Source organism: Centroberyx affinis, unplaced genomic scaffold, assembly GCF_046629955.1.
Source record: "Centroberyx affinis isolate AG114_WGS23_722 - 3 ecotype Tasmania unplaced genomic scaffold, CSIRO-AGI_Caff_v1 ptg001906l_1, whole genome shotgun sequence".
Lineage (NCBI taxonomy): Eukaryota > Metazoa > Chordata > Actinopteri > Beryciformes > Berycidae > Centroberyx > Centroberyx affinis.
In genome coordinates this window covers 36253-61559 of record NW_027280269.1, presented here as the reverse complement: position 1 = coordinate 61559, position 25307 = coordinate 36253, and the positions used below count along the sequence as shown (strand labels likewise).

Genomic DNA, 25307 nt, shown 5'->3' with positions numbered 1-25307 from the left:
CTGCTGCATAACCAATTGCCCCACCGGGTACAAATAAAGTTATTGAACTTGAACTTGAAATAATAAAGCACTTAACACAGGGTTACTCCAGCCTTGGGACCCTGCAAATGGTCCCTGTAAATGTAGCAAGGATGTAATATTTCATCCTCACACTGAAATGAAAAATACTGCCAACCACTTGTGGACAGCTGAAAAGCCACTGTGGAAGCCTCTATAAGAAAACACTACAACACTGAAGACAAATTGGTGTCACAGGGACATGTCAACCTCACTACTATTAGTTAAGTCCTTAGCCAGACTAGAAGCCAAAGTTGATGCCTATATACAGTATATGCATAATCGGTGAGAGGCATTGCATTATTATAACCATCAAACAAAGTTGGAAGACACAATGTCCTTAATCACTTCAGAGAAATCAGCAAGGGTGAAAAAAATGTGACTCGTTAACATCGTAAACTTTATTTCTGGGTCCCACCGTTTCAAACATCAGTATCAATTTTTTGACAAGATATTTACAGTAAAAGTCAGAACACACAAGAATGCTGGAATGTCAATAAATACAAAAAATGCATTGATACAACTCAAGATACAAAAAGTGATGACTTTAACAAAAAAAAGTAATAAAGTTCTAAGGAATGAATCTGAACTGCATATGGTCAATGCAAGGGGAAGTTCAGTGAGATGGGGCAAAAAGGGGTTGGGGTGGGGAGGACATTCCAGGCTCATTAACAACATCAAACTCTTGTCATTATATAACACTACTGCCAAACTAGCAGGCAGATGAAACCGGGTCAGTTTAGTCCACCTCCTCCATCCTGGATGTGTCGTCGTCCCCTTCCAGAGGGGGCATGTCCTCAGCGGGGGCAGACGTGGGCTCGTCTGACGCCAGGTCATCCTCGTCGATACCTGGAAGAAGGAACGGGAAGTGGGTTATGAGTCACTGAAGCTGGATTTCATGAGTAGGCTTGTGTTATGCAGTAAAAAATATATGTCGATGACTCACAGAAAATGTACAGCACATACTGTAAGCTGACTCAACTTACACCTAGAGCGATATTCTTGTTTGCTTAAAACAGGCAACATATGCAAGGATAGATCAAATGTAATATGAAAGATTTAAGCTATATGACTGAACACGCAGGTACTCACCCAGTCCTAGCTTGATCATCCTGTAGATGCGGTTGGAGTGGGTCTGGGGGTCGTCCAAGGTGAATCCTGAGGACAGCAGGGCGGTCTCGAACAGAAGGATGACCAGATCCTTCACAGATTTATCGTTCTTGTCCGCCTCGGCCTTCTGCCTCAGGGTCTCTACAATGGGGTGGTCAGGATTGATCTCCAGGTGCTTTTTAGCGGCCATGTAGCCCATGGTGGAGTTGTCCCTCAGGGCCTGGGCCTTCATGATCCTCTCCATGTTGGCCGTCCAGCCGTAGGTGCTGGTGACGATGCAGCAAGGGGAAGACACCAGGCGGTTGGAGACTGTGACCTGTGGAGGCAAAGGAGTTTATGCCATTTTCCAATATAATACTGGGACATCAGTGCATTGTAAACAATATCAAATTGAGTTGTTATAAACAGGATGTCATGGTTTTGAGGTTTTGTGGGTTGTTCGAACACATGCTGTGTGAATTATTTGTAAATCTCCTCACCTTCTCCACCTTCTTCTCCAGGATATCTTTCATGATCTTGCACAGGTTCTCAAACTGAGATTTCTTTTCCTCCTGCCTCTTCTTCTCATCCTCATCCTCAGGCAGCTCCAGGCCCTCCTTGGTCACTGAAACCAGGTTCTTTCCCTCAAACTCCTTCAGCTGCTGCACACAGTATTCGTCAATGGGCTCAATCATGTAGATAACCTCTAGGCCAGCTTTGCGAAGGCGCTCCACAAAGGCGGAGTTAGCGACCTGGTCTTTGGTCTCACCTGAAATAAAGTCATGGTAATGTTGTCAAACAAGATATATACTTGATATAACAAAATATGAAATAGTGACCATATACAGTACCATATAAATTCAGTTAATTTGACATATTATAATTTGCATTTACAGTTGACAGACTAGAAGTGAAAGAGCATAATCACCAGTAATGTAGTAGATGTGTTTCTGGGAGTCCTTCATGCGTGTGACATAGTCCTTCAGGGAAACCATCTCATCTCCAGAAGCTGAGGTGTAGTAACGCAGCAGCTCAGACAGCTTCTTCCTGTTCTGGGAGTCCTCATGGATGCCGAGCTGGAAAACATGGAAAATGTTCAATGAATTACTCATTCAAGTGCCGGTAACGTGCAGTGGGGAACAAGGCGGTTCTAGTACGCAGAAATTCAGCTGGCATTTAATCACAATGAGGCTGTTATCTCTAAATTGGATTTATTCAATAGCCTTCCTCAGCAGAGGCTTGTGTTACAGTAATTGTAAAAACGACATTATGTGCTGAACCCTGCTACCCTGAGAGCCTCCATTCAGACAAAACAGGAGATGGCAGTAAGGAGCTCTGAATAAGGCTCAAAGCAGCTTATCATAGGGACAATATGGCGAGAGGATCAGACAGGTGGCTACTGCATGAAAGGTTAGAGGGACAAGCAGTAACTAAAATTCAGAAGGTTCTAAGACAAACAGGCGGTTTTAATTTATTGGCTCAAATTAGCACCTTTCAAATAAATGTGTAATCCCTACCACACTATGAAACAGATCACATTCAGCTTGACTTGTGAAATCATGACAAATTACATAGTATCAGACCCATGGCACAATAGAGTTATACGACACACAAGGTGGCTGCCATAATTTTGACCAACACATGATTATGGAAAGCTTGCAGCATGTACAGTGCAAGGTGCGGCGACTGACCTTGATGTTCTTGGAGAACTGCTCATAGTACTTCTTGTAGTTGTCCTTGTCCTCAGCCAGTTCGGTGAAAAGCTCCAGGCACTTCTTGACCAGGTTCTTGCGGATGACCTTCAGGATCTTGCTCTGCTGCAGCATCTCTCTGGAGATGTTCAGGGGCAGATCCTCAGAGTCCACCACACCCTTGATGAAGTCTGATGAGGAAGGATAGAGACAGATTGGTCAGCGATACTTCAAAATTAATTTCCCAAGATATAATTTCACTGATCATCTGATTGGTATGAACAGAGAAGAGCCATTAAAATTAGATTCAATATAATGAATGCAATATGGTGTGGAAAAACTTTCTGCATGACTATAATTTCCAGAAGTAGCACCTGTTTGTAAAAGAGATAATTCACTCATTCATTGCATCTCCACTTGAATTTATCATACCTTTTCGGTAGATCAGGGAGTTTGGAAGGGTTTGGTTATATGACCCTACGTGGTGTGTTAAGACTCACTGAGGTACTCGGGAATGAGTTCATCACAGTTGTCCATGATGAAGACCCTGCGCACGTATAGCTTGATATTGTTCTTCTTCTTCTTGTTCTCAAAGAGGTCGAAGGGAGCGCGACGAGGCACGAATAGCAGGGCTCGGAACTCCAACTGGCCCTCCACTGAGAAGTGCTGTGGGAAGACAGGTTGATTGGATAATTTTTCCAATTAGCTGTTTAGTTTATTTTGGTTAAAACGTCAATAATGTAGCCTAGATACTGCTGACTGAACCATGAATGGACTTCCTCACCTTGACGGCCAGGTGGTCCTCCCAGTCGTTGGTGAGACTCTTGTAGAACTCTCCATACTCCTCATTGGTGATGTCATCGGGGTTACGCGTCCACAGGGGCTTGGTCTTGTTCAGCTCTTCCTGGTCAATGTACTTCTCCTTGATCTTCTTCTTCTTCTTCTTTTTGTCTGAAGACTTGTCGTGGTCATGCTCGTCATCGGAGCCGACGTCCTCGATCTCGGGCTTGTCCTCGTCCTTATCCTCATCTTCCTCTTCCTTCTCTTTCTCCTTCTCCTCCTCCTCCGCCTCGTCGTCACTCACCTCCTTGTCACGCTCTTTCTCTACCTGAATAGAGATAAGTCATTAGTCACTGGTCATTTAAAAAAAAGTTGTGACCATGGGCTAGCCAGGAACAACATCCACAAGAAATGTTGCCATCTGCTTTTGTCTTTCTCCACAAAAGCCTTTAAAAAAAATACACCATGTTTTTGGTATATTTGGTCAATTCACTCCATCCGGTAGATCATTTGTTCCAGTACTACATGCCAACACTAGAATACATTATGATAACTGAGAGTATGCAACTGGCATTACTCCAAGTACAAACACTGACCTTTTAGTAATAAAAAGTTGTCGAAGTTTTTATTATATGGCCTGTAGATTCATATATTTAAAAATGAAATATTAACCCAGTATAGCTGATGTTTTTTTGGAGCTATTTCAGGTGAGTAACCACATATTTATCTGATGCACAGCGATTTTTAGCTGTACAGTCTTCCATCACCCACCAAGTTCACTTTCTATGTTAAAACAAATCATGCTCAGAGTGTTGCAGGAAGAGAGACCTTTCCAAAGGGAAAGTAGGCCCTGGTAGTGCAAAACAACCTTATTTGTGCACCATATTTTGTATAAATCTTAGTAATCTCCTAAACAAAACATATTTAGCCACATACTGTAACATTTAAAATTAGTTACCATTTACCTTTAAAGCTGCTACTAGTTCTCATTTTCAAGATAACGCTAGTTGCCAGTTACCACTCAACACAGTGTAAACAGTTAGCCTGGAGGACCAGAGCAAACAACCTTCTATGGACAAACAGGTGACTTTGGAGTCCTATGTTCTGATTGCTCAACGGTCTCCCAAAACTTGGTTCCTTTCCCATGATCTTGCTATGTTTTTTTTTACAATGCATTGTTGCAATTCTATCTTACAGCTATGGCGTCGATTGTGTGTCAGCATCTCAACTAAGGTAATCCCGCACCAAATATACAGATTTAAATAAATTCATATTGAAAAATGGGAAAATGGATATATGAATATATATATGTGCCAAAATTGAATTCAATAGCCTAACCCTAACCCAAGAAATTGATAAATACATTGATGCAAAGGATAAGATAAGAATAAGAAAATAAGTTATAAAATAAAATAAATAAAACAATAAATGGATTACAGCTGTGATTTGTGAGAAAAATAATGAATAAAAACAGAAATAATTATTTAATTAGAGAAAATTGATTTGTATCCATCTAATACATTTGTCCACACAATTATAAATGTATTTATCTGAACATTTAAACTGGATTATTCTATTGGAGATGTTAGCCCACAATGGACGCCATGCTAGCAGATTCAAAGTTCCAAGTTAATCATACTCTAGTAAGACTGTGTATATCAATTGGATTGAGTGCTTACAAAGAGTGTGATGGGGTAGCCAATGAACTGCGAGTGCTTCTTCACAATCTCTTTGACCCTTCGCTCCTCAATGTATTCTGTCTGGTCATCCTTCAGGTGCAGGATCACCCTGGTGCCCCGACCAATGGGCTCAGCTAAGAGGGGAAAAAAAGTAAGCATGGGTTAGTGTATATCAAGATGATCCTGGTACCAACTGGAATAATATTCCCTTGTAAACAAAACTACATTATTAGGTATAGCTATTCCTTCAACAATGAAAATGAAGTGTTGAAAATATATCAAATCAAAATCCACCTTTTCAAAACTGCATACAACATTTGACACCCACTGCTACTCCCGCTATGATCACCCAGCATCACTGTTTGGATTGTATTGATGTTGATTTATTAATTGTATTATTTTAATATATTTATTTTTCATCTTTTTTAAAGTGTCTTTGAGCATCATGTAAAGAGCTTTATAAATAAAATGTATTATTATTAGTAGTAGTATTACTATAAACGGACACCACTGTAATTAACTGTTAAGTCATTGTACAATTTGGCCTTTACGTCACTTACAATTGTCCACTTTAACGGTGAAAGAGCCTCCAGCAGAGGATTCCCAGGCGTACTGCTCGTCATCGTTGTGCTTGGTGATGACTGTGACTTTCTCTGCCACCAGGTAGGCGGAGTAGAAACCCACACCAAACTGACCAATCATGGAGATGTCAGCCCCAGCCTGCAGGGCCTCCATGAAAGCCTTGGTGCCAGACTTGGCAATGGTTCCCAGGTTGTTGATCAGGTCAGCCTTGGTCATGCCAATACCCGTGTCAATCAGGGTCAGCGTGCGTTCCTCTTTGTTGGGAATGATTTCAATCTTGAGGTCCTTGCCAGAGTCCAGCTTGGTTGGGTCAGTGAGACTCTCATAGCGGATTTTGTCCAGGGCCTGAAGAATTAAATGTTGATAAGAGGTTTACTGCCAGAATTTTTAAACTTCAGGATTTTTTGATTATTCGGTAATTTACAATATTAGATTTCCTCATTTTCAGTGCAGTATAGCACTTATAGCTGTAGCATATGGTAAAAATAAGTGTAGAGACAATATTAACATCATTCCATTGCACAATTCAGTGAACATCTGCATACAGGCTACAATACAACATATCAGACTGAGCACATAGCCTTAGGCCAATACCGTGACAAACTTACATCTGATGAGTTGGATATAAGCTCCCTAAGGAAGATCTCTTTGTTGGAATAGAAAGTGTTGATGATCAGGGACATCAGTTGAGCAATCTCAGCCTGGAAGGCAAAGGTCTCAGCCTCCTCCTCCATGGGCTGGTCGTGTGCTTCAGGCATCTGAGCAGAGGTGACGAGTAGAGGAGCAGAGGAGGTGAATGCACATTGCTTATAAGTCACTATGCATTATATCAAATTGCATATATTGTCATGGAATACACTGTTTGGGTTATACTGAGGGCATTTACATATATGATGGTATGTCCTTTTTTTCCCTAAAGCACAATGTACACAGGCCTTCACATTTGATTTGACTAAGATGAAACCGTGCGCTGCATCATCAGAAGCAGTAACGGCACACACTTTCCAACAACAGCATCAATTTTGCCCCTTTGGCTTTGTTTCTTATTTTGACAGTTGTACAGGCATGCTGCAAGCCTGTGCCATCGCGTTCAATGGTCTAAAGAACTGGCACAGCTACTAAGAGCGCCATCACATCACTCTTACGTAATGCGATTTTACCAAAATTACCAAAAAACCTTGACAACTGTCAGCCTCATATTGCACCAAATTTGATGGTGCTATTCTGGAAGCCAAGTGAAATCCATTCAGTTAATTGATGGCAATGAGGTGTGTGTCTGTAATGATGGGTTCATATGCGCAGGCGTATGGCTTATAATGGCAGGTGGTGTAACAGACTGTCCAGTTCTGCTGTACTTCAATTCTATAATCCATCCTTGGCGAACAAGACTAAATCCACCTGCTTCTGCCCTGACACAAGTTACATAATATTGATATTACTAGTATTTGTGGAGAATTGCAACTACACCAAAATACACCCACTGTTAACAATTTGATCGATCAAGCATATATTAACCGATAATGTACGTTATGTGCTATTTCTCATTTTTTTTCGGAAATGATTTACCGCCACAAGGGCGCAATTTAACTTTCACCGCCTATACAGAGGAAGAAGAAAGCCAAGCAAGCGGGCAGAAGCATTACACCCGAAAAGACAACAGTGTTCATTGTAAACAATGTAATACAAAGTTGAAATACAGCACCAGCACAATGAAAGAGAATGCACTCCCCCGGCTGGCGAAGTAAAGTTGGCGCGACACTATTTGTGCTTCCCGACCCGGGACAGCTGTTCCCCCGGAGCGCGTGTTTCAGCGGATGGACTGACTGTCACCAGGCTGCGCACTGGACTCATCCCTGACCACGTAGATGCGCTCTTATTCTTAAATAAACCAGTAGATTGTCGTGCCATTGTTTCCAATACATAAACTGTGGCAGCGCCACAATATCGGCACAGCCGGCCGGCACAACATAAAAATGTTAATCAATGTATAGAAATTGATCTAAATCGCTCTGTAATGCGTCTAATGTGCGCATCACGTCATGTCTGTCATTTGGCGACGCAGTAGCTCTGTGCTCAACCTGACAGTCTGAAAACGTTCGTAAAAAAATATAAAGTTCCACAATTTCTCCGAACTCGCACGTGTTGTAACGGTAAAGAGTAACTTGATACTTTTCAATCGGACAATTGTAACGCTGCTCAACACTCAGAAAGTTAACATGAGTGCAGTGCAGACTTCATTGCATATTCCGCCAGTTGGGTTCCGTTGGACACAATGTAAAGACAATTTAAAGTAATTAACCCTAAAGAAAGTACATTTTCAGCCTGTGGGAAACACTGACGTCCGTTGTCGGGGGTCCCGACTCTTTTGAATTATGCTTGGTTGAGTAACTTGTTGAGTAGGCCTAAAGACAGGTGTAAAAATACACATTTTGTATTTTCTATTTCCTATGTCAAAAGCTGTTTTTTACAAAATGATTAATCGATTAATTGGTCATTAACGTGACCGACGATCGATTAAGGAAATTTCTGAAAATTTGAATCCCTAATCCACTGTGAATACAGTAAGTAAACTGGTTTCTCAACCAATTTATATTCTCAAGGTCAATGAGGGAACCGAGACCCTTAATCCAAAGGGAAAACAGCAAAGAGAAGCCTCAAACAGCCAATATATGGGGGGCACCCTAACCTGACACTTGACAGACTTGGTTGGTTAATAACTGCTCATGAGAGGAGCGCATGTTTTGAAGTGCATCTCAGCATCACCAAAAACACTCCACCTGCCGGCTCCCCTACAAAATGCATGATTCTAGAAGCTACCAGACTCTCCTGCAGTTTCTATACAGTAGGAATCGAAAGCGTCTCCTCACAGCGTTTTGACAAGACTTTAAGAACGATCACCCGTCCTTAATTGAGCTATACAAGTCTTGCATATTGTGAAGACTACCACCTGGAAGCGTGAGAAAACATTTCCACTGAGGAATCAGATTGACTTTAGTTAGGTTGTGCGCCTGCCTATCATAATTGCTGGTTGGCAAGTGTCGTGGATGCACCATGTGGTGCTTGTGGCTGCTGTCTTCCAGTTTGGATAACGTTAATAAAGAGATAACGTGAGCTGCCAATTCGGCATGATAATCTTGGAAAAAGTTTTTAAATGTCCTTAATAACGCAGGTATGACCAGGAAAACCAACTTGTTCTACCAACCGTATTCAGAAACTATATGGATGTCATATGGTCTTTCAGTAAGATAGACATAAAATAGTTATATTATCATACATGACACCATCACCATTAGCAACTAGGGACGTTGGAATATTCTATGGAAATGTTAGAAAATGTCAGCTTCGAATGAAAACGGCTAATATACGTTAAGCTAACTATCTAACCTTAACGGTTAGTTAAGCTAATGTCAGTTAACATTAAAAATATGAGTGATAAAATGTCACACCAAAGGCAGTAATTGACATTTAATTTAAATCGTGCTGAAACCCTGTAAAAAAAAATATATTGTTCAGTCGGTTTACCTTGCTCCTTAATGTAGCGAAAATTCCGCTTGGAGATCTGTTTGCTTTGACTACACAGACAACCCGGCGAGATGGAGAGAAGCAAGCTGAGCGGATTTTGTTCCCCTTCAGAGTGTTCGAGAAATCCTGAGCTTCCAGAACCGTCTGGAATCTTCCTAGCAAAGCTTGGAGGTGGCCACTGACAGGCTCAGTGGACTGTCAATCATGTTCTTTGTACACGCCTCTCTTCCATTTAACTCAGCTGAGTAGGCGGGACTTAGAGATGAGAGGACTTCCACCTGAAATTAACCATAGCGCTCACCAGAAAATTCCAGTATAATGGAATTTTAAAAAAAAAACTCAGACAAAAAACTACAATCCAGAATACGTACATTATGTTTCCTTCCATATAGGAACTGAACAAAGTGATGAAAGAAATCCAGTAACATGCAAGCACTACACAGACTCAGCAAGAGGGAATATGGATCATATTTCTAAATACATTTTTATTACAAATCTGTATTCTTTTAATAAAAAATATCTAACAGTTACAAAAAAAGAGGCAAGTCAAATTCCTGTTGACTTTGGTTTCCAGTTGTTTTAAACAGGCAGCTGGTATGATGTATACCCATTGTGGACTACAGTAGTATCATGAATTAACTTGTAATTACCGGTAAATATTACTGTTTAAGAAATAAGACAGTTGTGTAAAAATGAAAAGTCTATTTGGAAGAAGCACTATAACTTAAAAAAATAAAGTTAAAGCAAGAAATTGTGTACGTTGGAAATATCTTAGTCAACTTCCTCCATTCTTGATGTGTCATCATCTCCTTCCAAAACAGGCATGTCATCTTCACTGGGCTGAATGAGGTCCTCAACTGCCGAGTCATCATCATCAATGCCTATGAATGAAAAGAGGCATCCATTAGCAACAGAAGTCCTTTGATATTAATCAGCAATCAATTTTTGACAACCGGACCAGTTCCTGTATTGCCTCTACTCTTTACAATCAAGGAGAAGCTGCTTACCCAGGCCAAGCTTGATCATTCTGTAGATGCGGTTGGCATGTGTCTGAGGGTCTTCCAGTGTGAATCCTGAGGACAGCAGAGCGGTCTCGAACAGAAGGATGACCAGGTCCTTCACAGCCTTGTCGTTCTTGTCGGCCTCGGCCTTCTCCCTCAAGGTCTCAACAATTGGATGCTGGGGGTTGATCTCAAGGTGCTTCTTGGCGGTCATGTAGCCCATGGTGGAGTTGTCCCTGAGCGCTTGAGACTTCATGATCCTCTCCATGTTGGCCGTCCAGCCGTAGGTGCTGGTGACGATGCAACAGGGGGAAGACACCAAGCGGTTGGAGACTGCAACCTGGTGATGATTAAATTCTGGATTACTGTCATGATCAAACACAATATGGACCATTATATTAGTCCATTAGTTTAGAAATATACATTTTAAGAGGAGAAATGTTACCTTTTCAATCTTCTTGTCAAGGATGTCCTTCATGATCTTGCAAAGGTTCTCAAATTTATTTTTGAGCTCCTCCTGCCTCTTCTTCTCATCATCATCCTCAGGCAGCTCCAGACCCTCCTTGGTTACTGAAACCAGGTTCTTGCCATCATACTCCTTCAGCTGCTGGACGCAGTACTCATCAATGGGCTCAATCATGTAGATAACCTCCAGACCAGCCTTGCGAAGGCGCTCCACAAAGGCGGAGTTAGCCACCTGCTCCTTGGTCTCACCTGTGAAAACAAATGAAAACGTAAATCACTTTTAAGAAAAAGTTTTAAGCAAAAGTAGAATGACAAAGGAATGGAAATGGAGTTGAATTACTAACCAGTGATATAGTAGATGTGTTTCTGGTTGTCCTTCATGCGTGAAACATAGTCCTTCAGGGAAACCATCTCATCAGCTGAATTTGAGGTGTAGTAACGCAGCATCTCAGACAGCTTCTTCCTGTTCTGGGAGTCCTCATGGATGCCCAGCTAAAACATGACAAATGAAACATTGTATGATTAAAACTGAAGGTTAAACCCAAATAAGAAGTTCAAATATTCCAACCTAAGCAGATCTTAACAAATAATTTCAGATGGATCGACTTACCTTGATGTTCTTGGAGAACTGCTCGTACAACTTCTTGTAGTTGTCCTTGTCCTCAGACAGCTCGGTGAAAAGCTCCAGGCACTTCTTGACCAGGTTCTTGCGGATGACCTTCAGGATCTTGCTCTGCTGCAGCATCTCTCTGGAGATGTTCAGGGGCAGATCCTCAGAGTCCACCACGCCCTTGATGAAGTCTGATGAGGAAGGACAAAGACAGAATGATCAGCCATGCATCAAAATTAATTTCTTAAATGTAATAACACAAAATTGTTACTAATAATGAGATGATGAATAATGATAAGATTTGAAAATGTGACAAAGTTTTTCTATTTCGTAATTAGTGGGATAGGCTACTCACTGAGGTACTCTGGCATCAGCTCCTCGCAGTTGTCCATGATGAAGACCCTGCGCACGTACAGCTTGATGTTGTTTCTCTTCTTCTTGTTTTCAAAGAGGTCGAATGAGGCCCTTCTGGGCACGAAGAGCAAGGCGCGGAACTCCAGCTGGCCCTCCACTGAGAAGTGCTGCAGAGACAAGAGACAAGTATGAACTCGTGAACTTAAAATGAACACAACAAATTAATTCTCTTTAATTAATTTGACAAATTAAGCTATCAACGACTTTAGGTAACTGGTTTGCACTTTGCAGTTTGTTTCCCATCAAAAGACTCACCTTGACAGCCAGGTGGTCCTCCCAGTCGTTGGTGAGGCTCTTGTAGAACTCGCCATACTCTTCGTTGGTGATGTCGTCGGGGTTACGGGTCCAGATGGGCTTGGTCTTGTTCAGCTCCTGAGCATCCATGAACTTTTCCTTGACCTTCTTCTTCCTCTTGTTCTTGCCGTCCTTTGAGTCCTCATCCTCATCAGAGCCCACATCCTCAATCTTGGGTTTGTCCTTGTCCTCAGCAGCGTCCTTCTCAACCTCTTCTACCTTTTCTCCCTCTTCCAGGTCCACTTCTTTCTCCCTAGTCTTCTCCACCTTGAACATATGAAAAGAGGATTTTATTTTGTGTTATTACATGTCAACATCATTTAGATGTGGTTTCAAGCTTCATTAGGTTTAGCTAGTGGATGTGTATTACTTAGACAGATATTGGGCCTATACAAGAACTTACATAGAGTGTAATAGGGTAGCCAATGAACTGTGAGTGCTTCTTCACGACTTCCTTGATGCGCTTCTCCTCACAATATTCAGACTGGTCCTCCTTGAGATGCAGGATCACTTTAGTGCCACGGCCGATGGACTCACCTAAAATTAGTAAAATGAAATTGAGGATGAGAGCAGTGCCAGGTCATGTGTCAAACTATGTTCATCATGCAAATTACAGATTGAAAGACAAAGTGAAATAGTTGTAAGAAAAAAATTACCTGGGTCAGTTTTGACTGTGAATGAGCCTCCAGCTGCAGACTCCCACACATACTGCTCGTCATCGTTGTGCTTGGTGATGACTGTGACTTTCTCTGCCACCAGGTAGGCGGAGTAGAAACCCACACCAAACTGACCGATCATGGAGATGTCAGCTCCAGCCTGCAGGGCCTCCATGAAAGCCTTGGTGCCAGACTTGGCGATGGTTCCCAGGTTGTTGATCAGGTCAGCCTTGGTCATGCCGATACCCGTGTCAATCAGGGTCAGGGTGCGAGCGTGCAGGTCAGGCCTGATTTCAATCTTCAGCTCCTTGCAAGACTCGAGTCTGCTGGGGTCTGTCAAGCTTTCATATCTGATTTTGTCCAAAGCCTGCCAGCATGGAATGGAACAGAGAAGTTGTGAGTTCCTGTGAGTGATGTATTGTGTGTTTCATACTATGGCTGTTTACATTTGAAAAAATAAATGTATATATGGTAAGAAAGTAAGTATTTTACTTACATCTGAGGAGTTGGAGATAAGCTCCCTAAGGAAGATCTCTTTGTTTGAGTAGAAGGTGTTGATGATCAGAGACATCAGCTGAGCAATCTCAGCCTGGAAGGCAAAGGTCTCCACTTCCTCCTCCATTGTGTGTCCGGCTTTCTCTGGCATCTGAATAAAGGGAAGTAAATTGGTAATTATGTTTGAGCAGCATAAATATTTTAATCTGGATTAATGTACTTGTTTTCAAGTAGCTGCTGAAACTACGATTCTCATATATCTGTCTCAAAGAAATTAAAAATGCTACTTTTCTCTCATATAAAACTTAAATTTAATAGTAGCAGTAGTTCTTGACAATTCATTTCTGCTCTTATCATTAAAAGCTACTTCTCCCCCTTTGCAAAGACAGCCACATGGCTAGTAGTAGAGACAAGTGGAGGGGACAGCTGATACTGCTGGTGCTAGATGAGGCTCCTGTTGCACATGTTCCATCTGTCAATCAAAGATTTGCCATCTGAAAAAAGGGTGGAGCTTCTTGTGCCCTTCCCACCCCACTGCCAACAGCTGCTACGTGTGTCATATAACACCTTTCTTTGAAAGGGAGCAATATGGAGTAACAATTCTGACAAAGATAGAAGGACATACTTAATTTGGTGTTTGTATTAAGACATCTAAAGAGCTGTAGTAATCTGTTATTTATTTTCATGAGAGTGGATGTTCTATTAATTTAATCATCAGCATCATTGACTTTTTTGAGGAAGAAAATAGTTCTGCCTTATTGTGGTAACATTTCCTCAAATCCTCAATCGAGAAAATTCTTCATGAAAAATATTCTCATTTTCTCAGATAGAGAAATCGGATATTACAGTTTCATAAATTAGTCCACCAGATTCCTTTGCAATCAAACAATCTAATATTGTCCCTATGATAATTATCTTCTTTGCTAATTTTCTGTATCTAGATGTAATCCTGCTGTAACTGATCTTTGTGCTGGCCAGTTTTCCTGTTCATCCGCCATTGCTCTCACACCCAGGGTCACCCTCTTTGCCATGTGCTGCTTGCATGCTATGCCTTCACAAAGATATTGATGGTAGAGACACTACTCTGACACAGTTAATTAAATAACAGCTGATATCTGAATTAATTGTGTACTTTTATTATTCTTATTTTTTAATTTTTATGTAGCCTATAAGCTTTTATGCTTTTCCTTCCAGCATTTTGCACCCAATAAGTTTTTCCTCCATTCAAAAGTATTCTTCTTCTTTCTTCTAAAGACAGACACAATGTTCTTCATTTTGGGTGTCCCAGTCTTACCTTGAATAAAATCCCTCTCTTCAGTTATTTCTTGAAATCAGACGTCGAATGAATCAGTGAGCTTGTCTGCTCGTCTTGCTCCAAATCTGTTTCACCGCTGCTCCTGTGGGCAGTAAGTCTCTGTGTGGGTTCAAGTGAATATCACTTCACTCTACACTGACCGGACGGCATGCTTCTGTCTTTTTATACTCAAGGGGTGGTTTCTAGAAGCTCCCATTCAGAAGCTTCCAGAAGATTTGTTCACTACAGTCTTGGCGTAAAGGGGGGTAAAGAACGGCTGGGGAGGGGGGTGGCAGCAAGAGAGACTCCAGAGCCCTAAAGTTTATGTGCCCTTATAGGGCTGCAGAGTCACAAGGGGTGCCTGTCACTCAGGACGAGGGCTTTCCTGATAGCTTATAGCAGGCCTGCCTATAAGCCCCTCCATACCCCCCTGTCAGCGTCACAGCTGTGCGTTGCGTTTATTATCACCTGCTGTCATGGCAGCCCTTGAGACAGACGCAGACCATGAGGCTTCCAAGAGATAGCAGGCCCATGTCTTTTTTTGGCCTGCAGGATTGGGGAGAATCTCACAAGTTTCACATGTTTGAAGCAGTTGAGCAGACTGCTGCAGCACATCTCAGGTCTAAGGCGCTCCCATCACTGCTACACACTGTCACTGGACAAATCCGCCTTTTGATTACTTTGCGTCTATTAAGAATTTCAGTACTGTAGATTGACCCTTTACTCATCATATATAACTTGCAATAAACTATTAGGGGCCTACAGAAAGAAATGTATAAATGTAGAAAATTTATTACACTGTAAATAAAAATGTGTGAGATAGAAAGCACCAGAAAGGCTAGAATTTTCTGGTCTGGTGTGGATGTTTCAACTTCAGCTGACCAGAGGATGGCAGTGTGTTACACTTGCTATCAGTTATGTAATCCACATGTTTCCATTTGATAGCAGCAGACATTACTAGAAGCCTCCCTGTAACTCTAGAAATGTGGAAGTTTCGCAATCATTGTGAGATGATCTTTTCTAAAAGCAGATAGCCTGCAGTTCATCAGGGGCTGTGTTCATAATATATCTAAGAATAAGATGGTTGGTGTAAGACTATCTCAATGGTGTTTAAATGCTTGTGTGACGCTTCATGAACATTGACTACGTATTCATATTCTGGGATGGCACTCAAAATGCAGTACTCCCTGGAGAAAAGGGGCTCTGCAAATAGGAACAAATTCTATCTTGAATAGGCTACCCACTTTTCCAGCTTGGGGTCACCTAAATCATCAACATATTTCCCCTAATTGTGTGCTACGTCCTATATAATGAAATTGTTTGATGATATTGTCATGGGCAAAAACTAACTCTGGGATCCATTTTATTTTTGTAAAGGCTACTGAAAGGATTTTATGATATTACATCCATTAGACCTATTATCTGTATTATGTCCAAAGCTAGCCTATGTTTAATGTTGTGTTTTGCTAGGTTTGAGTGTTTTGGGTAAAACTGGGTAAAGAAAAAAGTTAAAATTTCCCTAAAAATTTATTATAGGATTATAACAGTTGTTTTTTTCTTAAGGGATATGACATTCACCCGGTAGGATGAATCTGTCCGATTTATACAATAATAGTCTAATGGGTTACTGCGTTTGTTGAAGGTTTCTATGCTAAGGCAGTCTAGTTGAATCTCACATGACTGACTAGTTTACATCCATGGAAGTATTACATTATCGGGCTACACCATGGATGGGCTACACGCATGGCTGCTGGGCTTCAACGGTGGAACGCATGCGCTGTCGGTAACATCCGGGGCTTGGACAGGATGAACGCCAATTTCCAAGATGGCGGCGGAGGGAGGAGGGAAGGAGATGAACGAAATTAAAACTCAATTCACTACTCGAGAAGGCGTCTATAAACTCCTCACTCACTCTGAATACAGCCGCCCGAACAGGGTGCCTTTTAACTCACAGGGCTCCAATCCCGTCAAAGTCTCCTTCGTCAACGTGAACGACCAGTCCGGTAACGGCGACAGAATCTGTTTCAATGTGGGCCGGGAACTGTACTTTTATATCTACAAAGGCGTGAGAAAGGTAAACAGCATTAACTACAACGACAAAGCCTGTGTTGTCCAGCAGGGCAACGTGAAACGTGTTGCATCGCTGCTGTCAGTCTCTTTGGTTATCTCGCTGAAGTGCGCAGATTGCCAGACAAGGCCATGTAGCTGACCTAGCTAACTTAGTTATTAGCATTCCTAGCTAGCATCGCCACAGTTTGTTTTTGCCTCGATGAGATGCGTGCACTTCAAATTCCAGCAGTCCCTCCGTTTGAGTGTTCAGTCAGTGTCTAGCTAGCTAACATGGCTGCTGTGACATGAGATATCCCGGAGTGTGACTGAATGAATTGTTCTTGGAAAGTGCAAGCTTTAACCTTGGACGTGTGAGAAATTGCTCGTCATGAGTTGTGACATGTTGACATCCCGCGTATGTGTGTGTGTGCGTGTGTCACTTCGAGGTGGAAACTGCGGTGACATTGGTTATTACACATGTGTTAAATGTTTAATGAGGTTTTTGATTATCTCCGGTCTTAACATACTATAGATATAAGTGTAAAGTTTTCAGTGGCGCTCATCAGAAATGTCTACTTAAGTGTTTTAATCATAGAAATAAAACTGTTCAGCCTCTACAGATATTGCACTGGAAGTGAGGCGTGTTTGTTATTGGTGATGTAATGTTGAGCGCACTCTTATGTCGGGGTTTGGATGTGATGCAATGTGAACTCAGCGGTTGGTTGTGCACAGTGATGATGTCATAGCAGCAAGCCACGTTTGTCTACATTAGCAAGGGTGGTGATTGTGACAGTCATGATGGTGATGTGGTTGTTTCTGGAAAGGCTACCGCCTGTGCAGTCCAACATAAGCAGACTATCTTCCTAATGACAACTTGGATATGAGGGTTGTAGCCTAAGTTCACCGCTACTCCTTTCCTCTGCAGGGTAGCCTGTGTTGTCTCTCACAATCACACAAAAGGTATGAACCACCAGAGGAAGTTATTTCACTTGTAGATCTCTTCTTCTTTAGAGCTGGTCTCAACCAGCCAAAAACAGGAAAAACAGAGGATTGGAATTTAGAATAGTGATAGTGTTATTCTCTTGGAAGGAAATCGAGCCCTGCTAGGGTGGTGGTTGATATAGCCAAACCACATTCCTGGCCAGGGATGACTGGACTGAAGGTTTTATTTGTGGTCTGTAATTCTGTGAAGCAGCAGAGCAGAAGAGAGCACATCAAAAAGCTCAGAGGACTGGAGGCCCAGCGGATCATTTTATGAGAAATGGTCTTGACAAGGATTGTCACATGATCACGCTCTGTCATTCTCCTGTGATCTGACTCTGACACATTTCACTAAAGAGGGAACGGTCTTGTCTTTTCGACTCAGTGGGGAGCTTATTTGTTGTGTTTTACAGGCCCCAATGGTACTTAGAATCAGAACTTCAACCTCCAGACAGTGGATGGTAACAGGTTGAGCTTAATAGCTTTGTGCATGCTCTGTCATACAAAGAATGTTTGTTGGAAAAAAATCCTCAAGGATTTTCAGGATTTTTTTTGGGGGGGGGGGGACATAACCATTTGTAATTGGAGATGATCAGCTTTTTGAGGGAACTTGTTCTCATATAGGATCTCAATGAAAAAATCTGAATGAAGAGGAAAAACTGTCCCCAGATCAGCCATTCTATTCTTAGATTTATATGAATGTGCTCTTTTGCCACTGATTCTGATATTGGACAATCAACCAGTGAGTTGACCTACAAACTTAAACTGTCCCTACAGCAACTAGTCCAGACCCAGCCTATATTTGCGGTAATCACTGTCGTCAGGCTTTTCATTTTGTGGCTGAACTGGGCTGGCAATGTGCCATTTATGTCTCACAAATTGGACACGGAAAATCACGTCCGTCTTGGATTGTTCTTCCCCTCAGTGTTTAGATCTCCCTTTCAGTTGTTTCTTGCTTTTGCTTAGGGGATTTTTGCCACAATTTGAGCATATAAAGCCTCAAGTTTGTGTAAAATGTTCTAGTAGCAAATGGGACAGGCTTAGAAGCAGCGTGGTACTTGGAACATCAAAGTCTGCCAAAGATCCCAAATTCATTTAGAGCTGCTTCACTCTGACACATCCGTCAGCATTATGGTTTCATCTCATAAGCTTTCTCCCTGCCTCCTATAATGCACCCAATTAGGCCACAAGAGACCCAAGAGAAATTTACAGCAATAAAGCATCAAACTGTCACACAACAAGTAACAAATTAGCATAGGTCTAATGCCAAATACATGCATGCCAAGTTAGCATCTCTGTTCATCAGGTTTGTATTGTTATTTTTGTCTTATACCTGCTATAGGCTTAACGTTTATCTTTTATCTTTTACATTCATTGTCTTTCTTTGTATTTACAGTACTAAAACAGCCTATTTGCCAGGGATGAATAGTGTCAGTTTTGGGTGTAAACTTGCAGAACAAACAATGAATTGTTACCATAATGATGCTCATTCTGTAGGCTTACACTGTCCGAACCTGTTTGACATCCTACGGCGAACCAGTTAACATATTATTGTATGCTTTTTGATAGGCTTAACAAACGACATTTTAATTTTATAACAGATTGACAGATTAGTCATTATTATTATGGTATCTCATTACATATTCCATGTGCCCTCAACCACCTGTTGGTAGACATAGGCACTGCAGGTTAACCTACATTTCCTTCTGGGGCTGCTCTCCATCTCCCTTTGGGATAATGACTTCCCATGTTTCAGAATTCATCACTATCATGCACCAGGAACAGTGTCTTTTGGCCGTTTTGAGATTTGATAGCAGCCAACCATGCTGTCGTTATAGTTGTCCTCTGGCAAAGTTTGAGAGACTTGTTTGATTTTCGTTTACAGAGGTGATTGTGTTTTTCTGTTGACTAAAAGCATAACTTTTCTCTGTGTGTTTTGTATTATTCTAGGCTGCAGACCTTAGTAAGCCCATAGACAAGAGGATATACAAAGGAACGCAGCCCACGTGTCATGACTTCAACCCCCTCACAGCCACAGCAGAGAGCGTCTCCCTGCTTGTGGGCTTCTCAGCTGGCCAGGTGCAGCTTATTGATCCTATTAAGAAGGAAACCAGCAAGCTCTTCAATGAAGAGGTGGGTTCTAGTCAGCCTTGTTCTGCACACTTTCACATGTTACACTTACCAATAGCACAAGATACTACTTTGCTGTTCCTAAAATGGACTAGAAATGTAATCATACCAGCATCATGTTTCAACTACAATGCATATGAACTTTTGTCTGTTAGTCCATTACATCCACCCTCCCTGACCAGTCTCTCTCTCTCTCTCTCTCTGTCTCTTTCTCTCTCATTCTGCATCCCCTCCAGAGACTGATAGACAAGTCGCGGGTAACATGTGTGCGATGGGTTCCTGGTTCAGAGAGCCTGTTTTTGGTGGCTCACTCCAGTGGCAGCATGTACCTGTACAACGTGGAACACACCTGCGGCACCACGCCGCCTCACTACCAGCTCCTTAAGCAGGGTGAAAACTATGCCGTGCATACCTGCAAGAGCAAGTCGGCCCGCAACCCTTTACTCCGCTGGACGGTGGGTGAGGGGGCGCTCAATGAGTTCGCCTTCTCCCCGGATGGCAAGTTTCTGGCTTGCGCCAGCCAGGATGGCTTCCTGCGGGTGTTTGGCTTCGATGCTGCCGAGCTCCATGGAACCATGAAGAGCTACTTTGGCGGCTTACTGTGTGTGTGCTGGAGCCCCGACGGACGGTATATTGTGGCAGGAGGGGAGGACGACCTGGTGACGGTGTGGTCATTCTCAGACTGTAGGGTGATTGCGCGGGGGCACGGTCACAAGTCGTGGGTGAGCGTGGTGGCGTTTGACCACTGCACTACCAGCGTGGAGGATGGGGACCCCCCTGCTGAGTTCAGTGGCAGCGATGAGGACTTCCATGAGCAGATTCACTTTGGAGCGGGCAGAGACAGAGCCAACAGCGCTCATTCACGGCTCTCTAAGAGGAACTCTACAGACGGTAGGCCTGTTAGTGTGACCTACCGCTTTGGTTCAGTGGGCCAGGATACCCAGCTGTGTCTGTGGGACCTTACGGAGGACATTCTCTTCCCACACCTCCCACTGTCCCGCACCAGGACTCACACTAATGTTATGAGTGCCACAAGCCCTCCTGCCACTGGGCAAGCTACTACTGCTATCACCACCACCACCACCGCTAATCCCAGTGGCACCAATGGCAACAGCAGCGTGAGCAGTAGTAGTAACAGTGGCAACCCAGCTAACTCCCTCCCCAACACCCTGCCTCGTTCTAACAGCTTGCCACACTCCTCCAACCCAGCAGGGGGCAGCACCCCCAACAGTCACACTGGCACCGGCAGCAACAGCAGCACCAAGGGCAGCAGCATCATAGACAGCGCTTTCATCGCCACTGGCGTTAGCAAGTTTGCGACATTGTCATTGCACGACTCACGCAAGGAGCGCCACGAGAAGGACCACAAGCGCAACCACAGCATGGGCCACATTAGCAGCAAGAGCAGCGACAAGCTCAACCAGTTGAGCTCGTCACGGACAGCAAAAGCCGACGCAGCTAAGACTCTGGGCACAACGCTGTGCCCGCGCATGGAGGACGTGCCCCTGCTCGAGCCGCTGGTGTGCAAGAAGATCGCTCATGAGAGACTCACTGTGTTAATCTTCCTGGAGGACTGTCTGGTCACAGCCTGCCAGGAGGGTTTCGTTTGCACATGGGCTAGGCCTGGGAAAGTGGTGAGTGACGGGCCTCGCACGGATACTGTCATGTGACGCCTCTAAACTAGCAGATGGTTTTCGAGTATACAGGCCTTTCCTCACTGCATTCAGAAACTCTTATTCTCTGTGTACCACCAAAGGTTTTTATGGTTGTTTCATACAAGATTCATACAACACCCTCAGCATTTTGATGGTTAATGCCACATTTGCTCACACGATAAACGTATGTAAACTGATGTTACAGTCTTGTTTGTTATCAATGTATTTCTGCCTGTCTGTCTTTTCACAGGGATTACTATCATCTCAAAACAACCCGGCCAACTCTCCCAGTGGAACAGTAGTATAGCCCCGGTTCTGGTGCTGCTAACGACAGCTCCACGCGACAGAGACGGGGATGACCAAGGCCAAGGCCCTGCAGCGCTGCTCCTCACACCGTCACTCGCAACATCATCTTCAGCGTCATCTTCATTCTCATCACTACAACCGACCAGATGCTCTCTTTTTTTGTTACCACTCGTCTCGAGATAACCGATGATGGCCAAGCCAGGGTAGAAACTAGACCCCCGTCGTCGAGGGGGGAAAAAAAGGCTGCGGAAGTAAGAGGGCAAGCTTGAAATCGTCCAGGAGGTTTAGGGGAGGGGTTGCCTGGCTCGTTACTGTGTTCCATCTATGGCCATATCAGGTCTTATCTAGTCTGAAAATAAACTCTAGTACCCTATCCTTTGTGCCTGTAGATCTCGGAAGACTAGACAAGGTGTAAGCAGTATGGTGACTCCTCTACCTAACCTTTTGATGTGTGTGGAGATAATTCAGACATATTTACTACACCTCCTATATCTTGTTTATTCAGATGTATTTGCAGACAATAAAGGGAATAGGATGAGGGATTTTTTTTTTTTTTTAGAGCAGAGACATCTCCCCAAATGCGGCGTCTCTTTCAGTTTCACCTCCTGGACGTTCCCTTGTGCAGCCGCGGTCTCACCTCATGCTCACAGCAAAGGGAGAGACCGGAGCAGTTTGCCTCCTTTACAAAAAAAAAAAAAGCTTTTAATCTTAATCGGAGATATCAGAGTATTTTTGCACAGATTTTGTTTTTCTTTCATTCTTGTTCTCGTGTTTTTCCCATTCATTTTGAATTCATGATGATGGTGGAACATAAACGAAATTTTTTCAAAGACAGCTTTGGAAGCACTTGGGGAAACGGCTTGTCATTACCCTCTGTCTCAACGCTGGATGCTGCAATCATAGTTTTTTTTATAAGAAAAAAAGAAAATTGTTTGCACTTAATAGTTTGTTAGAGGAGAATGGCTTTACAATTTTGGAGTGTGTAAGGACTCCCTGACAAGGTTGTTGAAATATAAATAGAATTAAAAACCTTTGTATCTATTGAACATTTATTTTAATATTGTTTCAGATTAAATGGGCTCTGTATTATATGTAAATATTGTACTTCAATGATTTATGGGTGAAATGATCATTATTATTACATTAGTTCAAAGATCCTCATTTCAGAAAATAGTGATATTTCTAATACAGAAAATATATACATAATATTAAAATGAATCTTGAATATGCAGGTTAAATGTTTCTTTTCTGTTGTACATAAAGAGAATTCAGGTGTATTTTTATTAATGAAATGTTTGGTATAGGAGATGTCTATGAAATCCTCTTATCTAACAGGTAGTGCTGAACGCTAGCTAGCCTGCCGCTGCAGACTCCTTTACGACATTAGGCAGGTAGGCGCAGACGCAGCGGTCTAATTCAGCCATCACTCAGAGCTCAGGTAAACCACAGGAAGACTAACGTTGGCATAGCTCCCGCACCCATTAGCACCGGTCCCACCCATCAACATCTGTGTGAATTCACTCTTTAACTAACAAACAAGACTGATACAATGTTGTTACATGGGCAGGGCGTGGAATCTGTGACCCCCTGTTATTGTGAGTAATAATGACTGGACTGACGCTGAACTTGTGAACAGACAATTGACACTGTGTTTGATAACCAACTGATAAATGTCAGTACTTGATGATGGTATATGTGCTTGAGGTGAGGGTGTTTTTCAAGCACTCGCATAGAAAGACTGAGGATTTTAACAGTGGGAGCCTTTTCCTCCATGTGACACCTATTAAAACAGCTTTGACAGACCAGATGTCTTTGACCTCAAGTCATTTGTTCACCGCTGACAGTTGAATTGATCTCACATACATCGGTGTAATGTAATCAGAGGGGAAATCAGATGATAGTTACACTGCATTGTATTCTATCTTTGGTATTTCACGGCAAATTGACACATGATCTTGTAAATCACTGTTCATGGTCTGTTTGCACTCCTTGACTGGTCTTGTTCAAAGGAGACAAGTTGCAGCCATCATGGCTCTGGATGTTGGAATATAGACAGATGTGCATACAATCAAATAGAATATAAAAGAATACAATTAAGTGAATTCAGTCAATGTTGCCATTCACACTGAAATAGGAATGGGTCATTTTTGTTGACATGATCACTTGCATGCAACGTTAATTTTGAACAGCTTCATATACTCACGTGAATCCATGTCTTCACGTAACCTATTGTGAATAATTTAATGTGATACTTTATTGATACCTGTAGGGAAAATACCTTTGCTTGCCTCCATCCACAGGGAGGTCAGAGGTCATGCTCAGCTACAGAGCAGCAGCCCTGGAGCTGGTAGGGATACAGTGTCTTGCTCAAGGACACTTCAGCAGGGTGGCGGCTTGCTAGAACTACAGTTGAAATTGGATAATAAAGTTTAGGGGCACTCAACCCGAAGAAGCCACCCTGAGGAATTAATATGTTCACTCTTCAGGCCTACTTGAATCATCACTACAATTTTAACATTAAATGTGTTTGAAATATTGGGGTTACAGGAATTTTCTGCTCCCAATATGGAGTTAACGGTCAAAATTGCTGGCCCTGCAGTTACTAATATAATGCTGATCTACATCACTCACATTCTATCAAATCACTGGAATTTATCTGCATCAACTCACATACTAAAGAGCCTGAAAGGAAATGGGTAAAGGGGGAAATGAGGTGTCAAGGGTAGTGATGAAAACTCTTTGGCTCTTTGAAAGCCCGGCTTTATCAAAGAACCCTATCAGGAAGCTGAACTGGAGCAAGAAGACTTGGCGAGACAGCACCGTAGATTGACTGAAATTTAATTGGAAGACACATGACTTGTAAGAGAAGTCTCACATCAGGAGAGAACAAAAGTTATACACACAAAGGAGCTGTAAGCAACGGTTTATATAATCAACAGGGGATGAGCTGGCATGCTGTGTGTGTCTATGTGGTTCTAGGATGGGAACAAATATAGACTGTATGTGGGCTGAGTACGGGAAGACAGCTTAAATAACGGCTTCATGTGGTATCTGTGTTCCATGTGTGGAAAGGTCTATGTAATTTCTGTATGGTATGTGCGTCTGTGTATGTATTTGTGAATTCTGCGACTAAGATTAAGGTTTATGAGGGACAAGGAGGGCTGGGTAAGGCATACCGCTACCGCTGACTGAGAGAAAGGAAATGACATGGCAGAAGACAAAGTGAAGGATGATTCTAATTAAGGCTGACACAGCTGACATTATGAAACTAAAGGCTGATTCACTCTGAGTTAGTGACAGATGGGTCAACAATATGACAAATCCTGCGGGTTCATTATGGAACAATCATAACAGAATTCTGAATCCTTCAGTGAGAATTAATTCAACCGATAAAACATCCTGCATACAAGAAATGCAGGTTTTTGATCATTTGTATTGATTTTTGTATTGAGATGATCACAATGAAGAATTATATGATTGGAAGATTAAAATGATGCTGCTTTTGGAAACTATTCCAGTCACTGTAAAGAGCTTCCAAAGACATTACCATATTCTAT

General features: G+C 42.5%; 3 protein-coding genes across 11 annotated transcripts; 1 reads left to right on the top strand and 2 right to left on the bottom strand.

Annotated features, from left to right (window-relative positions):
* Positions 1 to 445: 445 nt before the first annotated feature.
* On the bottom strand, positions 446 to 9500 carry hsp90aa1.2 (heat shock protein 90, alpha (cytosolic), class A member 1, tandem duplicate 2). Its single transcript, XM_071530249.1, has 11 exons — positions 9401 to 9500; positions 6487 to 6636; positions 5857 to 6223; positions 5297 to 5430; positions 3622 to 3945; positions 3338 to 3503; positions 2838 to 3028; positions 2075 to 2222; positions 1647 to 1915; positions 1150 to 1483; positions 446 to 906 (listed from the first exon to the last, which is right to left on the bottom strand). Exons 2-11 carry the CDS (start codon positions 6634 to 6636, stop codon positions 797 to 799), a joined length of 2193 nt encoding a protein of 730 aa, XP_071386350.1. The 5' UTR covers positions 9401 to 9500; the 3' UTR covers positions 446 to 796.
* Positions 9501 to 9902: 402 nt separating this feature from the next.
* On the bottom strand, positions 9903 to 14752 carry hsp90aa1.1 (heat shock protein 90, alpha (cytosolic), class A member 1, tandem duplicate 1). Its single transcript, XM_071530250.1, has 11 exons — positions 14630 to 14752; positions 13337 to 13486; positions 12841 to 13207; positions 12588 to 12721; positions 12146 to 12451; positions 11832 to 11997; positions 11477 to 11667; positions 11211 to 11358; positions 10847 to 11115; positions 10408 to 10741; positions 9903 to 10281 (listed from the first exon to the last, which is right to left on the bottom strand). The coding sequence occupies exons 2-11, from the start codon at positions 13484 to 13486 to the stop codon at positions 10172 to 10174; spliced, it is 2175 nt and encodes a 724-aa protein (XP_071386351.1). The 5' UTR covers positions 14630 to 14752; the 3' UTR covers positions 9903 to 10171.
* Positions 14753 to 16450: 1698 nt separating this feature from the next.
* On the top strand, positions 16451 to 23547 carry wdr20b (WD repeat domain 20b). Of its 9 annotated transcripts, none has more exons than XM_071530242.1 (5): positions 16451 to 16703; positions 19610 to 19792; positions 20026 to 20840; positions 20904 to 21423; positions 21695 to 23547. In XM_071530242.1, exons 1-5 carry the CDS (start codon positions 16455 to 16457, stop codon positions 21749 to 21751), a joined length of 1824 nt encoding a protein of 607 aa, XP_071386343.1. In that variant the 5' UTR covers positions 16451 to 16454; the 3' UTR covers positions 21752 to 23547. The 9 variants fall into 9 exon arrangements, with proteins under 9 accessions (XP_071386343.1, XP_071386340.1, XP_071386342.1 ...); XM_071530239.1 differs by having other exon boundaries at positions 20026 to 20884; positions 20939 to 21423; XM_071530241.1 differs by having other exon boundaries at positions 20026 to 21019; positions 21071 to 21423.
* Positions 23548 to 25307: the final 1760 nt, after the last annotated feature.